General features: G+C 35.2%; 1 protein-coding gene across 8 annotated transcripts in view; it reads right to left on the minus strand.

Moving 5' to 3' along the window:
- Positions 1 to 3,475: 3,475 nt before the first annotated feature.
- Positions 3,476 to 19,454, minus strand: part of CDH19 (cadherin 19) — a 72,855-nt gene continuing 56,876 nt past the window's right edge. For 4 of the 8 annotated variants that reach the window (XM_073213197.1, XM_073213195.1, XM_073213192.1 and 1 more), the window contains 3 exons: positions 14,144 to 14,261; positions 11,969 to 12,220; positions 3,476 to 9,669 (listed from right to left, as the gene is read on the minus strand). In XM_073213197.1, coding sequence (XP_073069298.1) covers positions 9,179 to 9,669; positions 11,969 to 12,220; positions 14,144 to 14,261 — 861 coding nt within the window. In that variant the 3' untranslated portion in view covers positions 3,476 to 9,178. Of the gene's footprint in view, positions 9,670 to 11,968; positions 12,221 to 14,143; positions 14,262 to 17,166; positions 17,383 to 19,454 lie in introns of those variants that run through there. The other 4 variants (XM_073213196.1, XM_073213194.1, XM_073213198.1 and 1 more) reach the window with 4 other exon arrangements.

The following is a 19,454-nucleotide window of genomic DNA, read 5'->3' on the forward strand; positions in this document are numbered from 1 at the left end:
ATGGAAGTGATTAGAGAAGGGAAATTTGGGGACTGAAATCTGCCTCAGGGAATAGCGTACATGCCACAGAAAGTAGCATTTGGCTTTTAGAACTGTATGGCATGTGGCAAAACACGAGTTAGCTCGGAAATGAATAGCTCTGCCCCCACAATGCTCTTTGAGTTCAAATCCCAGTTTCCACAAGTTTTGTGCAAATAATTTAATTAGAAAAGAGGGCACATTATAAAGTAGCAAATGATTTATAAGGACAGGAATCCTTCTGCAATCTGGAATGTTAGATGATTCACTCATAGAAGCCGAAGTAGTGACTTTGGGTTCTAGTTATTGTTGTGTTTCAGTAAATCTATTCATTTTTTTTAATGTTGGAAACTGATAATAAGGAAAACCGGAAATCATAAGAAATTTAGGATTTTAAAGTAGTATGAAATTGTGTGGGTTTGTGTTACTTCCTACAGTTATCCTGTACTCTCCTCCTCTGAGCTGATAAGTTAATGTTTGTCTTAGCACAAAGTACAGAAAGGCCCATATCCTTCCATCTGAGTAAAAAACAAGTAGAATACACACCCTGCGGGGTCAAATCATGTGGTGGGCTGGTCAACCCTGCCTTTGCCAGATCGGAGTCAGGCTTCATTTCAGCAGTAGGAATAAGGCATTTTAATTAAAGTAATGATTCAGGGGTTGTAACCGCTCCATGTTCTATTTTCTCAAAAAATATTACAGAGGGACAATTTTAGATAATTTGTTTTCTGCTGTGGAAAGTAGGGAGAAAGCACGGAGAGCCGTCACTTAAGCACATTTGCCCTTTTAAAATAGGTCAAGAAATGCAGCTCCTGATCTTTGCTCTTTCTTGTTTCACCCTTTCCAGTTTATTGTTTTAATGATTTGCATATTCTGGGCCATAAGATTGAGCAGAAGACATTTTTAATTAGGGAATTTCAAGTTAAAAATGCAAATGAGATGGACATATCTTTCTATGTTGGCCACCTTAAAAACTGGTATCACATTTGGATACTTAAGTAAGAAGGTCAAAACTAAAATCAATTACAAGTCAGATGTGCAAGAAACTGGGTGCATAATATGCTTCCCAGTGAGTTAATTTTATACCATGACCATCCTAATATACAACTATACATCTCTGTGAACAAAATGGAAATCTTCTGCTTGGCTTTGATCCTGAGTGAAATGGACGTGTGCTACAGCAATCAGTAGACGTGACCTCGGGTTCACTGGCGATTGGGCCTATTATCTCAGTATTTGGGGGAGTCTTTTGGTCAGGTGCTGTCTTCTTTAACCAGGGAGAGCTACATTTGTTGATAAAGACCAAGCAGTCTGATAATATAAAGGGAAATTTAAGGGAGCGAGTTGGGTTTATTACCTTGCTCTTGTTTCTAGGGCTCGGATCATTGCTGACACGTAAGTCAGGGAACCAGATCTGTTTGTTTATGTGAGCTTACTCTCTGGTACCCAACCACGTAAGAATAATTCACTCATCACGTGAGTTGTAGTGCTCAGATCTTCATGTCTATGAGTCTCAAAGTCATTGCTTAAAAATAGCTAATCCCCGTCTCTAGTGAGGATTAAATTATGGGAAAAAGAAAAAAAATCAGGTACACTCTAGAATAAGTGATATTCGATGCAGAAAATACACAAATAGAATGAAAAACAAAGGAAGATGCAGGGGGATGTGGCAAAAGCAATATAAATGAATAGTAGTGGCTCTGAATTCTCTAATGCGAAGTTAGTGTATTTTTTCATATTCTTGTCTTGTTTCTTTTGCTCATCATCTATATACTATTCACGATGACATAAAAGTCACGCACAAGTATTTACCTGTATGCACTTTATGGGAGGACTGTTATTATGGTAAAGGAAAAATATAAGTCATACTAAGTAAATTAACATACTAGGTTTGTGTATCATTGCCTGATAGAGCAGTATTTAAGAATGCATGTCCTGGAATAATGGAAGTTCTCTCTGTACCCACATATATTTTGAGTGTGTCATTTCTTTGGTTGACTAGTAGCAATAATGAATATTTAGTAATAGTAGGAAAAGAAAAATGGCATTTAATTTTGACAGAAAGTCAGTATTAGTACTATTAACATAAAAATGGACGAGTATGTTTTGGAAGAGGAATGCTAATCAACTCTTTGTCCTATTTACGTGTACATATAATATATATGAAGCCAAACATGTAAAAAAATCACTGGCATTCATGAATGATTAAAGCCCCAGGTTAAGAACCTCAAGAGGGTATGTGGACAGACAGCCAGCATACGGTAAAGTGGGGAAAAGCCAGGATTAGAGAACTAGTTTGCCTGGGTTCACATGATCACTGCTTTTTATGTGCATGACTTTTGGAGAATTACTCAGTCTTTGTCCCAGTTACTTGTTAATAGCCTGGGAATAACATCAGTACTTTCCTCATATAATAGAGGATTAAGTGAGATAACATTTTTAAAAGACTCAGAATAGGACCTGGAAATACAATTGCTTAAAAAAAGCACTGAGAGAGATTTAGGGAACAGCTTTGCTTGTTATGTTCAGAAACCATCAGAAGTACAAATTCTCTCATGATGCATATTGTCCTCTTCTTGGGCCATTAGCATAACTCAGTAAAGAGCTGTGTGAGGCAGCCCTTCCTTTGTGTGGAGTGGAGTGGGGCTCAGCTCCGCTCAGCTCGGAGTCTCACCTTAGCACCAGCCTTTCATTCTGTCCACACTCGCTCAATTTACCTCCAACTGTTCTTCACCATTGTTTTTCAGCCTAGGACACAGATAGTTTTTTTGTTAAGATTCTGTTCAGGGTTTATTACAGAGCACACAACTTGGAGATGCTCAGTAGATGTTATTAGTGAGTAAAATCTTCAATGTTTATATTAACTTACTGAAGATGAGTGAACATACCTAGAATTTTCAGTTTCCTAATTTTCCTAGCATGCACTTTGGTACAGATTTCATTTTCAACTACCTATGTAAAAAAAGTAAAGTTACATCACTATAGACCATATTTTATAAAAAGGCACACATTTTTGCTCTTAAAAACTGTGTTATTATGACAAATTATTTTAACAAAGCATGGTAATGGTAAGTTATATGAATATATTATATAATTTATCAACTTCTAATTTTATTTATACAATTAGTAAGACTTACAACATTTCCAATCAATCATAGAAATTCTATGTAAACTGAATATGTCAAGTGCATGTATAATGTTATTTACAGAGAGTTAAAATTAGATGATTCGTTTTGCAGAGGAAGCTTCCAGAATAATATAGAGGTCACAAGGGGTAAGAATGAAGTTTCTGAAACTGACATGTCAGTATGAGTTGGACAGTTTTGTAGAACTGCCTGCACCCTCAGACTGGGTGAACGAAGGAGATGATAGGACCGTACTCATCAGAGAACAAATGGCGGCGTGTCCTTAATTTTTGTTTTTAAGAAGACAGAAGACAGCAGAATGTAGATAGAAGGCAGAGGTACAACTTTTTACTTTTATTAGGCTGACGAGAACAATCTGCTTTGTAATTTAATTTTAAATTCCAAATATAAAGTGAGAACTAAGGGTATCATCTGTTAGATATTAACAAAAGTTTGAAAGCTTTCTTTGGAACCATTCATGTTCCTGTGTTTCTTTCATGTCATTCTAATATAACGTAGAAATAATTTCACTTATCCATGAGTTACAGAATAAGCAAAATCATTCCTTTCTTTGATAGAGTTTTTTTTTCTAAAATATGTATATCTAGAAAAAGTTGCAACAAAGTGTGGTTACTCAACAAAATAGGGGAGTGACATCCAATCAGAATGTTTTATATATAATGTATAATTTGAGCAATTGATTTTTTCCTTGGTAATAATGGAACATTATCCCCAAAAGGGCTGGGGTAGGGAGGCTGTAAATAACAGCAAGCTAATTACTGTCCTGAATTAATTCATTTTCTTCTTGTCCATATTAATTCTACAGTAAGGAGATCATTCTAACGAGCATTTCTAAAGATAAACTTAATAATGATTATGTTAACAATAATAGGTAAAAATGTTATGTTTGCTATATTACATTAGGTACAGTTTAGTGTTTATATGTTATTTCAGTTAATTCCCACAAGTCTTATTATCTATTCTTAATATCCCCATTGTGCAGATGAAGCTACCAAAAGAGAAGGTTTTAAATAACTTGCAAAGTTTACACAACAAAGAAATGTTAGCAACCAGAAAATAACTGTAAATGTACCTCGAAGACTACTTATTCTTATTAGCACATAAATGACTTAATTCTATGGAAACATGTAAATATATATATAATCTACATTCCATTTTCTAGACAAAACATTCTACAGATCTATACTCCTAAGTAATCCTGAATATACAGTAGTTTCCAAGTTTAGCCTTATTTGTAAGTGAGATAAATCACTTAGAACTGCAGAACTAACAAATTTTAAATATTAAAATGAATAAACACAGAAGAATGGCATGAAATACAGTTGTATACATTATTTTAATATGCTCTCCAATGTTTTAAGAACCCTACAAATTATATTTACTTCTTTGTTTTTTGTTTATGGTTTCTATTAGAAAATTGAACCTTAGTTGAACTATATGAAATGCCAAATTGATTTGATATGCTAATCTATCCAGGTGCTCGATTCATTTGTAACTTGAAAAAAAACATGAAAGTATTTTGTTCTATTCAGATGTTACATACAATTGCATTGATCTTTCTGATGCCTATCTTAGGCAAATCTCAGGCCGTTTGCACAGCTTCTGGTTACTGTCAAATATTTTCTTAAAAATCCATTTCCGAGTATCAGAAGACTTGAACCACGTCCAATGTGCAGTCAGTTCCACCTCCCACTCTTCTCCCTCTCACACTGCTGCTTCTGGTCCTTGGCGTCTGGGTGAGGATGGAGTGAGGAGCACAGTACACAGGGCTGGTGGCGCTGGTGACCACAGCCGCAGTCCTGTGTGCGGACAGCCTCTGACTGCCGGCTCCCTAACCCGGGGCTCCTGCATGGGGCACTCGGAAACAGGTCCCTGTTTTTCCTTAGCCTGTGTGACATATTCTTTGAATGACTGATTGAAGCTTCCTCTCACCTCCTAGCTCATGTGCAGAATTTTGACAGCTGCAACCTCTTAACCTATGAGAAATTCATACATAGGTCAAGTCATGAATCTCTGCCCACCTGTGGCCCTCTCTCTTTCCCTGCCATTTCAGGCCAGTCGGTCAGCCTGCCATCCTCAAGAGAGAACATCCTGAAAGAAAGGTAGCAACGATTCTAACTGGTCCTGCGGACCTACTTTGTGACTGAGATGCTCTTCTCCTTCAGGATATCACAATTTCTCTCACTAAGTAGATAATCGATAAATAGATATTGATAGAAAAGATAGATGTAATTGGATATGTAGATAGCCAATTCCTCTACTCCTTCCCTCCATTTTTCTCTAGAATTTGTCGCCCCACCTTTAATGTATTTGATATGCAATGTCCTTTTATATCATATAAAAGAACATGAAGCTACCTCGTAAGAAGGTTTTGAGTGGCCTGTAAGATTGACAATGCATTTGTTACCAAGTTACATTCTAAAATGTGAAGGAGAATTCGCATTCATCCCATACATTTTCACATGCATCACGTTTGAAGGGAACTTATTCATATGATAATTTACACAACAAAGAACCAGTTTTGACTAAACAATATCATACCATTACCTTTTTCCCCAGGGGAATTATATCAACAGTCCAAACAAGTTAAAATGCCTAATCTATATAATTTCTGGAAAGATTTTGAAAATTCCTATTGTACCCAAGAACTACCCAAAACTAAACTGTTTTGATAATTAATAAATTTGATAATTAATACATTGAAACCATATTAATATTTGACAAAAGTCACAGCTTCTATACATGATCAAGTAAAATAGTTTGGGATTCATTATTACATTCACTTAAGAAATATTTATTGGTCTCTTACTATGTGCTAGAAACAATTTCGGACAAGAACAAATGAACAAGACAGACAATTCCTTGCCCACTTCACGTTTACATTCTATTGAGGGAAAAAGACAGTAACAAATAATCTATATATATAATGTAATATCAGGTGGCTAAGTGATCTGATGAAAAGCAGGACCGAGCAAAGGCACATAGGGGTGGCAGTGGGGGGAACTGGTTATACAGGCCCTCCTGAGGAAGTTGCAATTGATCAAAGACCCGAATGAAGTAAGGGAGTGAAAAACCAATGTTTAGAGGAAGATCGTGTCAGGCCTAGAACGTGAGATTGGGAGAGAGAAGAGAACACAGAGATAGTGCGGACAGGGGAACACATGTCCTTTAATGTCAGGTCAGGAAGCTAATTTGTACCTCAAATGCGCTGTTCAGCCGTGGGGCTCCCCGAATGCTAGGAAGGAAAGGGGTGTGCGTTCCAGCCGAGTAGCATGAGCTGTTCCCATGATGCCCTTGTTCGCTGAGCCCTTACATTTTGTCAGGTGCTTTTTGTGCTTGTTATTTCACTTAATCTTCACAGCAATCATATGGAATAGGTAGATTGGACCTCATTTTACGGATTACCAACTCAGATCTCAGATAATTGGGCATTTTGACAAAGTTCACACAGTTCTTTAAATAAAAGGGAACTAATTCACACACAGATCTAGTCGGCTCAAGCCCACCTGCCTGAGAAACAACTATTACTGCTAACATTTTCTGACTCTATAAAGACTTAAAAATATTTTCCCATTTCAACCATTAGTAATTTAAGACTTACACAAAAAACCTGTGAGTTAACTAAGGGTGATATACAAGCACTGCAGGTATTAATGGGATGCCGTGCAATTTTCATAAATATCTGCATTGCTTTGGCCTTTATTAAAATTTACAAAAATGAGATCTTAATGTCATGTCTTTAGCTTAGGATCCAGCTAACTGTATTCTTGCAACATCCATGTGACTAGAAAAAGGTTAAAATAGTTATTGAAATATCACCAAGGATAATTTCTAGGACATTGTAACTTCTCTACTGGAATCAGTATTTCTGATGTAGTTTAAAAGACACTTTTTAGACAAGCAGAGATATAGTATCATGTATGCTCTTTCCCTATATATGCTATGATTGACATATCATTCACCAAATCAGAATTTAACAAATATGCTTAATGCCACTGGACTCAAACAGTACACCCTGTTAATGCAGAGATTGCATAAATGTGCATTTTTACAAGGTGTGATCCAAGGTGGTAAGTTGTTTATGAGGTTTTCATCTATGACAGATCCTGCTGCAATCTCATTTTTTTTCCTCATTTACTTTTCCATGGATTTCTTCATCGATTGTTGATCATACCTTCCAATTTTTCAACCAAGATAACTTAGCATTATTATTTAAATACAGGGAACAATGATCCATGTAATAATTCATGAAAATTTCCCTAACTATGCTTTTTCAATTTTTATGTCAATATCATAGAAATATAAATGTTCTCTCAACATACATTTCTATTTTACTAGGAAGTTTTCATTCTTTTTAAATGTTCTTGTGTTTAGTACTCTTAGTTTTCCCTAAGTAAATAACGATATGAATGCATAAGGATTTAGTACAGCTTTTGTCCTCTCACCTACTTTTAATATCTTCCCTAATTGTATTTCAAGCCTGATTTTCTCAGGCTTTTGTAAAGTGATGATATCTGACATAACAGCCCCTGATTGATGTTGATGAAAAACTCTCTTCTAATATTTGGTATGAGTATTTATATTTCAAAGCACAGAGAAAAATATTGTGGCAATTCAACTACTCTAACTCAAAATTATTTGCAGTATTTGATTTAAACATATAAGGTCAGATTGGGTTTAGCTCACTTTCACATACTATTAATAAAAAATGAACACATAAAGGAATTTTGAGGACACTGCATTCACTACTTTCTTTCTGTTCAGCCTATGAATTTTGAATTCCACCTTGATTTGGATAGAATAATAAGGATCACTCTTAAAAGGCTGATTAAAATTAGTGTTTTATTATTTTATTGTCTAATGTTACCATAAAGCTTTATGTTCAACAGCTTAGCATACTTCCTTCATAATGTTACCATAAAAATAACTACTGCCCCTTATTTTATATTCTATAATAAAAAAATGACTGAAGAATCAGTTATAGTCTATGCTCTTAATAAAAGAAGGAAATGCTCAAAATTTATCACTTTTATTCCAGGCATGGTAAGTAAGAGTCAGTGAGTTGATTATAATTTTTAGGATGAATATTAATCGATGTGTGAGTCCAACATTCCTTCTATTTATTGCTGTCACTTCTGGCAGCAATACAAATTTACTTAAAATTGTGTCACACTTTCTACCATTTTCATTAAGCTTAAGTTTAATGCTGAGTAAATGTTTATTATATACTTGTTGTTAAATTGTGACATGATAAAGTTGTATTTTGGCTACATATGAAAGTAATTTATGAAGAACTTCTAAACATATTTAATCCCCCTTTTTTATACAAAGGTGTAATATTAAAGACAATAAAAATTTACATACTATCTTTGGTTGATTAACATGTACCAAATAACTGCCTAAATTTGAAATAATTTTTCAAGTGTGGTCTTGACAATTTTAAAATATCAAACTGTAATGAATTGTACGACTGCAGTCAAAACTTGCTTATTCATTAAAAAAAGTTTTATAATAGTCTTTAAAAGTTTTATGTAATCTAGATTTTCTTGGGTGTTTAAGTTTATAGTATCAAGAACTTAACATAGTTTACTTTGTAAGACTTAAAATACCTATAAATGAAATAATGCTGAGATGATCTAGTTCAGTGTCATTCTCACATTAAATATTCAAAAATTATAAGAATTTGTTATGAACGATATTGAAAGAATGCTAGGGTAATATTTCAGCGGTCCACCTGAGTTGACTGGCCTTGGTACTAAGAGCTGATCCCTATCTTCTCTTCATATTTGCACGGAGAGCTGATATCACCACGTTCTCTTCATATTTGGATCCAGTGACAATGCCTCGGTAGCTTGAAATAACCACGGGGTATTTACTCCAAAGAAATGAGAAAACTATAAATTACCTGGGTTTTTTTTCCCCCAGAGAACTGAAGCACACAACTCTTAACCAAGAGGCTACCAGTTTGCCCAAATGCCCATTAGCATTTTAAACATTTTAATAATAAAAAAGCCCTAATTATTTGACTGCATAGCAGAACCAAACATGCATGCTAATCTTTTAAAGCGAGGTCCCAATTCATGAAGGTAATCATAATTTTCATCTTGATCAGAGACTTCTGATCCTAAGGAGCTCAGGGATCCAGCTAATGATCCTGTTCCCTCAAAAGCATAGGTCTGGAGGGAATCGAAAGGAGGGGCACAAGGGTCAGTATTAGCTTCTTCAAGCTTTTCTAGAATAAACTTCCTGAATATGGCGCTATCTGGGCCAACCTGCAAAGACTGCCGGTACCGGCTCCTGATCTCCGCGGACGCGGTTTTGCGTGCCTTGCGCTCCCGCCTCACGGCGCTGCCCCTCAGCTCCCCAAGGTCAAAGGCTTCAGTGTCCTCTTCTCCTCCTCCTTCGTCGTCATATCTGAATATGTTCTCTCTGAACTCTTCACATTTGTCAGGAAACGGATTCTGCTTTCTCCGTTGTTTCAGACCTAGGATCAAAAAAATAAACCCTAACAAAGAAAGCATACCAGAATAGTAACTAACACGTATGTGACATAATGTTACATATAAATACTATTACATATTTATATAACAAAATATTACATTATTAAAATAAACTTTCAGATCCATGCTTTTGTTATGAGATCAAGACATAAGCTTAGATTTTATGATTGTAAGACCAGAAGATACATTTGCTGTTGAAATAATACAAGGGTCTTGTGGAGTGACAGAAGGAAGTATAACGCCTTTCTCACTGAAGGCTTAGAATAGAAAAGCCTCATAAAAACATAGCGAACTGTTTCAGATATGATGATCAAGTTAAAACTTAAGTTTTTGTTTTTTCCTTATATTTGAAAACAAAACAAAGTAGAATACAGGAACAATTTCCAATCCATATACATTTGTAATTTTGGCAACCAAATTGTTAACAGAAGTTACACACAACAGACCACTTTGATATTCCCCATAGAGGCAAATTCTGTGGCATGATTATTTTCTAACTTAATAGTTACTGACTACAAAGGAGGTGCCATCAGCTAGTTGGTGCAGAACTTATGCTTTGTGGTATCAGGTGTGTTTCAGAAATTCTAACCTATCAGACCAGAGTATGTCTGCTGATAAATATAGTGGTATGTCCACAAAAAATATTTATTACATCAGATGATCTTAACATCATGTAGAAATAGAATAATTTCAGAACACTTTCAAAAGAAAAGTTAAGGAAAACTGCATGTATATATGTGTGTGCATGTCAAGGACAGCCAACCTGACACAACCTTGGATCTTATGTAGCTCATCAGAATTTCATCTACAGGAATTGAAACTAACATAAGGTGATGTTATTAATATTACCATAAAGAGAAATGCATTAGGCAATATTTAATATAAATGTTACATTTAAAAAATTGAAATAGTGCTCTTGAAAGAAGGTCATTGTGTTTGAATCCAGAATTATACTTTAGAACTCAGCTGAGATAGATGGTTCAGAAAGTGATCTAGTAAATAATTTTTCAGTCTGTGAACTGGAAAGAGTATTCATGAAACTTTCAAAGGAAACTAACTATTGGCTGACCCATACTTTCCACCTTGTAAATATTACTTATGCCCTTGACAGTGAGACTGCCCTTAGTTTATGTGACTTAGGTCTGGTCCCGTGAGTAATTCAGTACTTGCCACCCTCCAAACACTGCACGATTATTACTGCTTCTTGCTTCTTATATTCAGCTATCGAGCACTAAATTCAGCTTTATGATCAATGATCATTAAAGATAATTTGGCAAACAGCTAGGTAGAAGAGAATGATGATGTTGGGTGGTAAAAGAGGAATGCGTGGTTTTTGAAGCTTTGAAAAAGATGAGGGAAGGGAAGGCAAAGCAAATCCTGAAATATATCCTATGACCTTTTGAGCAGTGAGTTTGGGATCCCACGATTGCTCTCAACGCTCTTTAAAGTTGTGTTGGTTTTTATAAAAAGTTACGAGGGAAACAGGAGAAGGGCTTAGATCATGTACACTGGTACGTTAAAGGAAGGGAAGAGGTCATGTGAGATGACTCATTTGTACTCTTGAAAGCCTGACCGAAACGTTTTAGGTTTTACTTGCCCCATCCGAAAAATGAGTAGGATGTATCTGCTTGGGGAAACAAACAAACAAACAAACACAAACAAATGGGGCTATCTCACTGAGATTTCTTCTGTGTTGAGCATTTTGATTAAGTAAGACTGTCTCTTATACATTTTCCGTCCTAACAGGAACACTGTTTCCTAATGCTCCTAGTACTCTAGTGAGTTGCAGCAGCGTTGAAGGGACATTCTATGGTTGTGGAATCTCAGCACATCATTTGCTGGCCGCATGACCCTTTGTAAAGACATAACTGAGTTTCACTTTCTCATCTATACAACACATATGATTATAGTCATTACTTCATAAGGTTATTGCGAGGATCAAATTGTGTAATGCATGTACAGTACTTGTTACAGGAGAGTAACAAGCACTCAGCAGAAGCTCACCATTATTATTACTAATTTTTACATAACTTTATGTGCTGCATTCCTAAACAAATGTGCAAACACATACTCATATACTCAGAGATTAAAAAAATACTTGATTTTCAGCTTGACATACATATTCACTCTATTTTTCATTTACTCTGCCTGGCTTGAGAATTGTAATACATTCAGAAGAGCAATTAAACACAAACACAGAAACACACAAACTCATACCATAGTGTGATAGTGGAATTTACTATTTTCTATATTTATCATGTTATTTTCAATAAATGAAGGAAGGTTCAGTTAAGCAGTACTTACCAAATATTATGATAATGCATATCAGAATAGCAAGTAGGACTTCTGTCCTGAATCCCATGGACAGCATAAGATGCTTATTGCTGCAGGTCTGTATACTCCCACTGTCCTCACAGTCGCAGACATGTATGGTAAGGGTGTTTGTACTTGTAAGTGACGGGATTCCATTGTCAGCAATTAGGATGGATATATAGAAGACAGGCTCTTCTTGAAGGCTAAAACCAGTTCTATTAGTCAAAATTACAGCTGTGTTATCTAAAACAAAAATCCATGTGCATAATTTTTTCAATAATACAAAAAAAATTCACACTAGTCATATGTACTAGATGCAAAAATCAGAGATATCAAAGAAGTTCAAGTAAGGAAGAGGAAATTTCTGGTAAGATAACGATCTGCTCAAAAAGTCATCATTGATTTTGACATTGCCTATGCTCGAATTACATAATTAGATGAGCTGTATGAGTCAGTTCCAAAATGTCTTCTGGTACAGATAGGAAGCATGTATGTGGAACGTAGAAAAAAACCGCTTTTTAATCAGGTATCAATAATGTATAGGGGCTACTAGCATTAAATTTATGATGACAGTTACCAGTTTCAGTTGGGTTATTTACTCATGACACAGTGCTCTAACAGGAACCATCATTTTCAAAAATACTATAAATACTCAAGATATTCAAAGTCATCTACCTACTGCAGCAAGTGATCTCAAATAATGTATTTACAAATGAGATGAAGGGATTGATTTCATTTCGTAGGAAAGATGCTTAGGATATTTCATTTCACTTTGACATTATTAACACATTTTCTATTTAAAATTCAGTACTTGCCAATACTGATTCATTCATCCAGACAGAAAAGTTAAAAAAATTAACAAAAATTATCAATATATATTTCAAGACACTTGGAATTGTTTTTCCTGAATCTCAAAATATTCTAAATAACCTTTACCAGTGCAATTTCTTGTGGCTCAGTACTGTTTTACCTTTATATTGCCATCCCCTTGCAATATTTTCTGTACCAATCAAACTTTGGAAGACACAAATGGGGAAATGCCAATAAATGGAAGTCTTTTGAAATACATGCCTACTTTTGATTTTTCCCAAATCATCTTTTTAAAACAAATTCTTCATCATGCTTTTTTGAAGTCTACAAAACTCTTGTGATTTTATTACCAGGCAGACTGAAGAGGTGAGAAAGTTAACATTTTTTTCAATAGATATTTTATTAAATTACTTGTAACCAAAAATATTAAACCACATCAATTAGTTTATGTTTCAATATATTTGTATTACCCCAGTAGCTTACTTATATTAATTTAAACAAATCTAAGCTATAGCTCATCTCTTACATTGATATTTGTGTTTTTTGTCCTAAGTCTACTGGAGTTGCCTTCACTAGTGAATTTGACAAGGACAAAGGAAGGGAATTGATTTTCCCGCAAAAGATCTTAGATTCAGGTGTAAATTCAGTTATAAGGAAGGACAGCTGCAGGTATTTGGTTACAGAAGCTTGAGGAATAAATCCTTTGGAGTTTGATATCTTTGAAATATAAAGCAAAATTAAAATAGGAAGCTATCTGATGACCCCAAAAATCTTTCACCATTATGGGTGAAAAATGAATAGCGGCTTTGTATAACCTACTTTTCTAGGAAAGGAAAATAAATTCTGTCTCTCCACACAAAATTCTTTAGAACACTCTGTCCTTAGATTGATACAGTCAATTCATTTTGAGGAAAAAGAATAGTAAATCAATTTCATGTATTTATATCTGCTAATTAATGACTCCAAGTATCTTTGAATTAGCCAAGTGAAAATGACCATAGTATCATTTTCTTTCCCAGACATAGATTGGAGCTTGATTTATATGAGGACATGAAAAGAACCATTGTGCCAGAACTGCTACTGTATTTGTGGGGGTAATTCAGGCTTTACAAGGGCTTATAGCCACTAATGACTTGAAAAAAGTGCCTCTAATTTACAGAAATCCAGGGGTAATGGGGCTAGTGTTTTCAGAATTTGGGTTTTGTTTCCCATTTACATCATTGGCACTTCTTGCTCTATTTCTCAGCGTTGTCACACTGCAGGGCCGGTATAAGAAAGCAATGCTACAGATTCCCTTAAAACCAGACATGACGCTCAAAGAATGGACTCAAAGCCATTACGAGTGAAAGGCATTACCTTGATTATCTATGACTGTAAAACTTAAGTTCTTTGTGTCTTCCACAGACAGATTAAAGTAAAAATGATGATCTTCTATGGATTCATCTCTGTCCACTGCACTGATGGTCTGAATTACCTAGGAAAAAATAGGGATGTTTATGTTTTTGTTTTGATTTTGGAAAATGTTCATTGTTGTCATTATTACTATTGATATCATTATTAGCTTTTATTTAAATTGCTTTCCCCCAATTTTTCATAGATGTATAAAGCATAATCTTAGATTGGTGGAGAATAAGAACATATTTTCTTAGGCTAAAAACAGGTTTACTTGTCCCTTTCAAAAGAGTGTTTTGATATTACATAATAAATTCTTGATGGTTGAAATGATTTCCATAAGCTAAGTTTGTTAGAATTTCACAAAACACCCCTGCTATAAATCAAGACTTCCGCCCTTCCTCCCTGACTAGATTTTTCTCTTCCTTCCTTCTTTCCTTCTCCATTCCTTATCTGAATACCACCCATAATGATTTCCTGAAGTTACGTATTTCCTGCTTATATTGTGGTAAACTTATTGTATTATTAAAGTCTTAGCTGAAGTAAAGAGTTTTTTAACTGATGTGAGGAAATAATGTACTTAAAGATTATGGGCATTCCACATCCACAAGTTTCTCTATCTTAGATCATTAAAAAAATGAAGCAGTGCAGTTATGAACAAATTAGTTTACAATTAATTCTTGTCTTTCAGGACATGAGTCAGTCAAATAGTTCATTACTGTCAAAAAAAGATATGCTGTCAACACCACAGAGTGAGATTGTGATTAATTTTAGAAATTAAATTGATTATAGAAGTTATTGTTTCAAATTTTCTCTGTACTTTCTTTTTCCTCAAACATTCTTAATCAAATCATAATCATACAGTATTAATTAAATGACAATAAAAGAAAACATATTTTCACTCAATCCATGCTTACAATAACAAATGTGCACTGTATCAAGGTAATGCTTTTATTTTAGATTATCATAAGATTTTTGTATAGCCAGGATGAAGGGGTGGGGCTTAGAAGTCTGATATTCTGAATTCCAGCTTTTCTATTTACTACTTCCCTAAGCTTAAAAAATGAAGATACTAATAGTTAACTTTTAGGATTGGTTTTAGGATTCTATGTTTTGTCTTGTCAATGTGCTTGTCACACAACCAGTACATGTTTTCTTCTTGAAAACATGGTCTTGTTGAGATTTGTATGGGATGGTGTCCTGAATATTATGTGTATTCTTGTTATATGTATATTTGTTTAATTAAGATTGATAGCAAATGGTAAAAATTCATGTTTATTTTGTTGTCATGTGCAGTCCTGACTTTTTTGGACAAGGAATCGTTCAACTTCCTACCTGACTTACTGTTTTGAACACTTGCACCTGACTTAATGTTGAAAATGTCTCCCATTCAAGTATGAAGGCTCAAGAACACTGCAGAAATTTTGATGTAATATTTTGAAATAATCTGAATTAATCAAACTACCCAATACACATGCATAGGTAAACCAAGGATGTACAGGTTTCAACACTCTGCCTTGAACATACCCCCACTTACATTTGCTTTGTAAACTGGGCTTCCATATTTTTTATTGTATTCCACCACTTTACTAAATAGGAAGCCCACAGTCTTGACTGGGGATGTCCATTTTTCCTTTTAATGTAATAATGGAAAGATTTTTGTTTTAATTTTCAAATAAAATTATAAGAAAATCCTGTTTGGTGCATTGGCTGGATTTCTAAACAATTTACTTATTGTTTAATTGTTTATTGTTTAATCACTAAATGTTTATTACCTGGGCCTATCACTGGCATTATGCTTATAGAGAAGGAAGGGCAAAGACAAATCAGAAGAGAATAATCACAGAACAGCCTTGTTCTAATTCTAATAACTAATATTTTTAATTTCTCTTTGTTCTCCATTATAATTTTGTCTGATTTCCGTCTGACCCAATACGTGTGATTTTCTGTTTATAGTACTTTGAAATCTATGATGGAAATATGTTGTGTCAGCCTAGGGAACCTAAATATAACCACCTTTCAATGGGAGCTTAGTTAAAGGCCAGGGATTATTCTATGTATTAACAAAGTTAATCTTTACAATTATCCTATGGAATAAATCCTATCATTTTCTCCATTTTACATGTACTTATATTAAGTTTCAAGTTGACTAAGTATCTCAGGTAGGTAAAATGGCTGCGTCAGAATCTGAACACAAGCTGATGTACAGCTGGTGTAAAATGTTAGTATCGTGCTAGTTCAATGTTTATTTTCTGATTTTCATTTGTTAAATTAATTTTTTAAACACAATTTATAGAAATTCATATAAAATTATCATGTACAAATGAAAAAATATTAAGTTATAAAAATATCTGATTGATGTCCTGTAAGTATCTGTTTAGCAAGCATTTCACTGGCACTTAGACCAGGCCAGGCCATCATGGGCCCTGGGGGTGCAATGGTGGTTAGGACGATGGGTGTTTCTGTCACCACTGTTTGCACTGTAGTGAATGGAGCGATAAGCAGAATTTCAAACTTAAAGAGTGTTGAAGAAATAGATAATACCTAAAGAACAGAATAAAAGTACACAATAAAACACTTGAAGTACGCAATTCTTAAACACTGGAGGTCAGAGGACCTGGCGTCTGGACTAAAATGAGAAGATTACACTGCAGAGGTGGGCAGTGGCCATATCAGGAATGTTTAAGAAGGGCATATTACAGAGTTTAGACTTTGTGTTGGGGTCCACTCACAAGTTCTAAAATGGGAAAGACATGTTTTATCTTTTACTTCAGCTGAATAATTAATTTTATTTAGTCAAATGATAGATAATTAATGGTCCAAATCAATAGGAAAGATTTTCATTTTAGAAAGCATATTCTGAGGACATCCTTAGTGTGGGTCTGGAAATAGAGAACCTAATTAAGAAGCTATTACTATGATCCAAGGAGCAACTAGTTAGTCTTCAAAACTTCCTGATGTGACACACAAAGAGACAACAATCACAGTTACAGGATGGAAGTTATTTTTAATGAGAAATTATATGGAAGTTACCAAAGTGTTTAGATAAACTGCAGATAGTACAACATGCTCCCAGGTGAAGACAGGTCTTCCCAAAACCAAATTTCCTGAAAGGCATGCTGATGTCACCAAAGTAGCATTTCACCATTTTCAAAGGCCCCCAATATATATTTTTCTGACCACTGACCTGCTGTAAAAACTGACTGTAAAAAAAAAAACATTATTTGCCATAATTTTACACATACGTACACATATATATGCCAGAACTATCCCAACTAGTTGACCTTTAAGTGGTATTGCCTTTTGCGATTTGAAGGGAAAAGTATTTACTTTTAAATATTTATAATAGTTCTAACTAAAGGAAGCCCTCTGAAAATTTATCATTTCTGTCTCTTCCTAAAATACATTAATTATAAATAACTGAGGAAAATAAATAGACTCAATAAAAATAACAAGATGAGATGGAGGTTTCCTTAGAATGATCTTCCACATTATTAAAAATAAAAGAGAGGAGAAAAGCCAGACAGAGCAAGAGGGAAAAGAGAGAACAAGATTTTTCCAGGCTTTCTGGGTCAGGTATCCCAGTTCTATTTTTGCTGATTCCATCTGTATTTTCTTTAGTTCTCCACTAAAAATATCACAGAATCTTGGAAAAATGACTGCTTCCAGATCTGGGGCAGAAAATATAAAAGGGATAAGCCTGTATATCAGTCTGGGTCTAATTGAGGGACAGGAACCACACAGTAATTTAAAAGGAGGAAATTTAATATAAAGAATTATTAAGCTACAATAGGAGAGTAACTATTAAAAAAATGAAATGAGAACTTCAAAGGGTTCTCCAGGGCTCAGTGAAATTATGAGGACAAATATGGAAGGGAGACCCTCTTCCCAAGACAAGCTTCAGGTCTTGGAAAAGGTGTGGCTGCAGCACCTTGTATTCTGCGCAGAGTTCATGGGGTTGCCTGGGTCCACATTCCTACGCAAACATGAAGAACCCTCAGGGGCCAAGTGGGCTGGTGGATGGGAAGCAGAGGGAGCTGGGAGGCCACTGCAGGTGTAGGCCTGGAGCACCGAGTGTCACACTGAGAGGGCAGCAAGACGTCATCTGGTCTGGGTTGGAATTGCATGGTTACTGAGGGACTGTGTATTTGGGAAGTTTGAGATTGTACTTGTAGGTGCGCAAAATATCCCGTGTATCTCCACACCTCCAGTCAACTGTGCATCATGAGAAAGGGAAAAACAAAAAGGCCACACACTTAGAACTAGAAAAGCCCTTTTTCTCCTGCAATGATCATTCAGCGCCCTCTATTGACAAGGCTCAACCTCACATTTACAGTAAGAGAAATGCTCCCATGGGGAACAATCCATTATCCCAGTATCAGCACGGGCACTTTTTAGGCAGGTACAGGATGAGCGTGCAGCGAGGAAGCAATAAAGTGGTAGGTGGCAGGACCTAGAACACACTGCTGCCCCAAAATCAATGAAAGCAATCAAAGACTACTAGGCCGTGTCTAAAACTGATACGAATGTCTGAAAACTGATTTTTCTTTACCTTCTTCATTGATTTATAATTCTTTTTGTGCTGCTGATTGCTTACATTCCTTTGTTTTTGTGCGTATGTGTGTGTGCATATGAATGTGCACATTTGTGCATTTCAAAAATATTGCAGTGTTGTGTTTTTGTGCATCAAAAAATCCTGCTCTTTCTTAACAGCACTTTGGAAAATTCTCAAGAGTGGTGTGGAGGAGAGCACGCACTTCACACTGGAATTCCGCATCCAAATACAAATTCGCACCTGGTCTATCGTCCTTGGCACAGAGTCTCTTCTCAGAATTTGCTCTTAAGAAATTTTATATTTCTTACCTCAACATTTTCTAAATAACATCTTCTCTACATTTTATTCTTCTCCATCCCTCTTCTCAGCAATTTACTTTGGGGGACCTCAGGCTGAAGGTACACCATAGAAGGCTACTCCTTTGTGGATTTTTTTTCCCATTATGCAGCTGAGAGGTGAGATTTCCTCTTCTCTGCTTTCACCACCCAAATTTCCCGTTTACATTATGCTGTTTCTGGGTCTTCTCTTGGCTTAGTCAAGAATTAAACTACATGATACGTATAGTTCCTAACATGTTTTGATGTATTTCCTAACATGTAGCCACTTCCATATTTTATGGACTATTTATTCTTTCAACAGAGTAATATGCATTTCCTCTGAAAACTTCTAAACAGGATGCTCTTAACAATATTTTGCTTATCAGTACCATTATGACCCTTA

Source organism: Manis javanica, chromosome 9 (assembly GCF_040802235.1).
Source record: "Manis javanica isolate MJ-LG chromosome 9, MJ_LKY, whole genome shotgun sequence".
In the NCBI taxonomy this organism is placed as follows: Eukaryota; Metazoa; Chordata; class Mammalia; order Pholidota; family Manidae; genus Manis; species Manis javanica.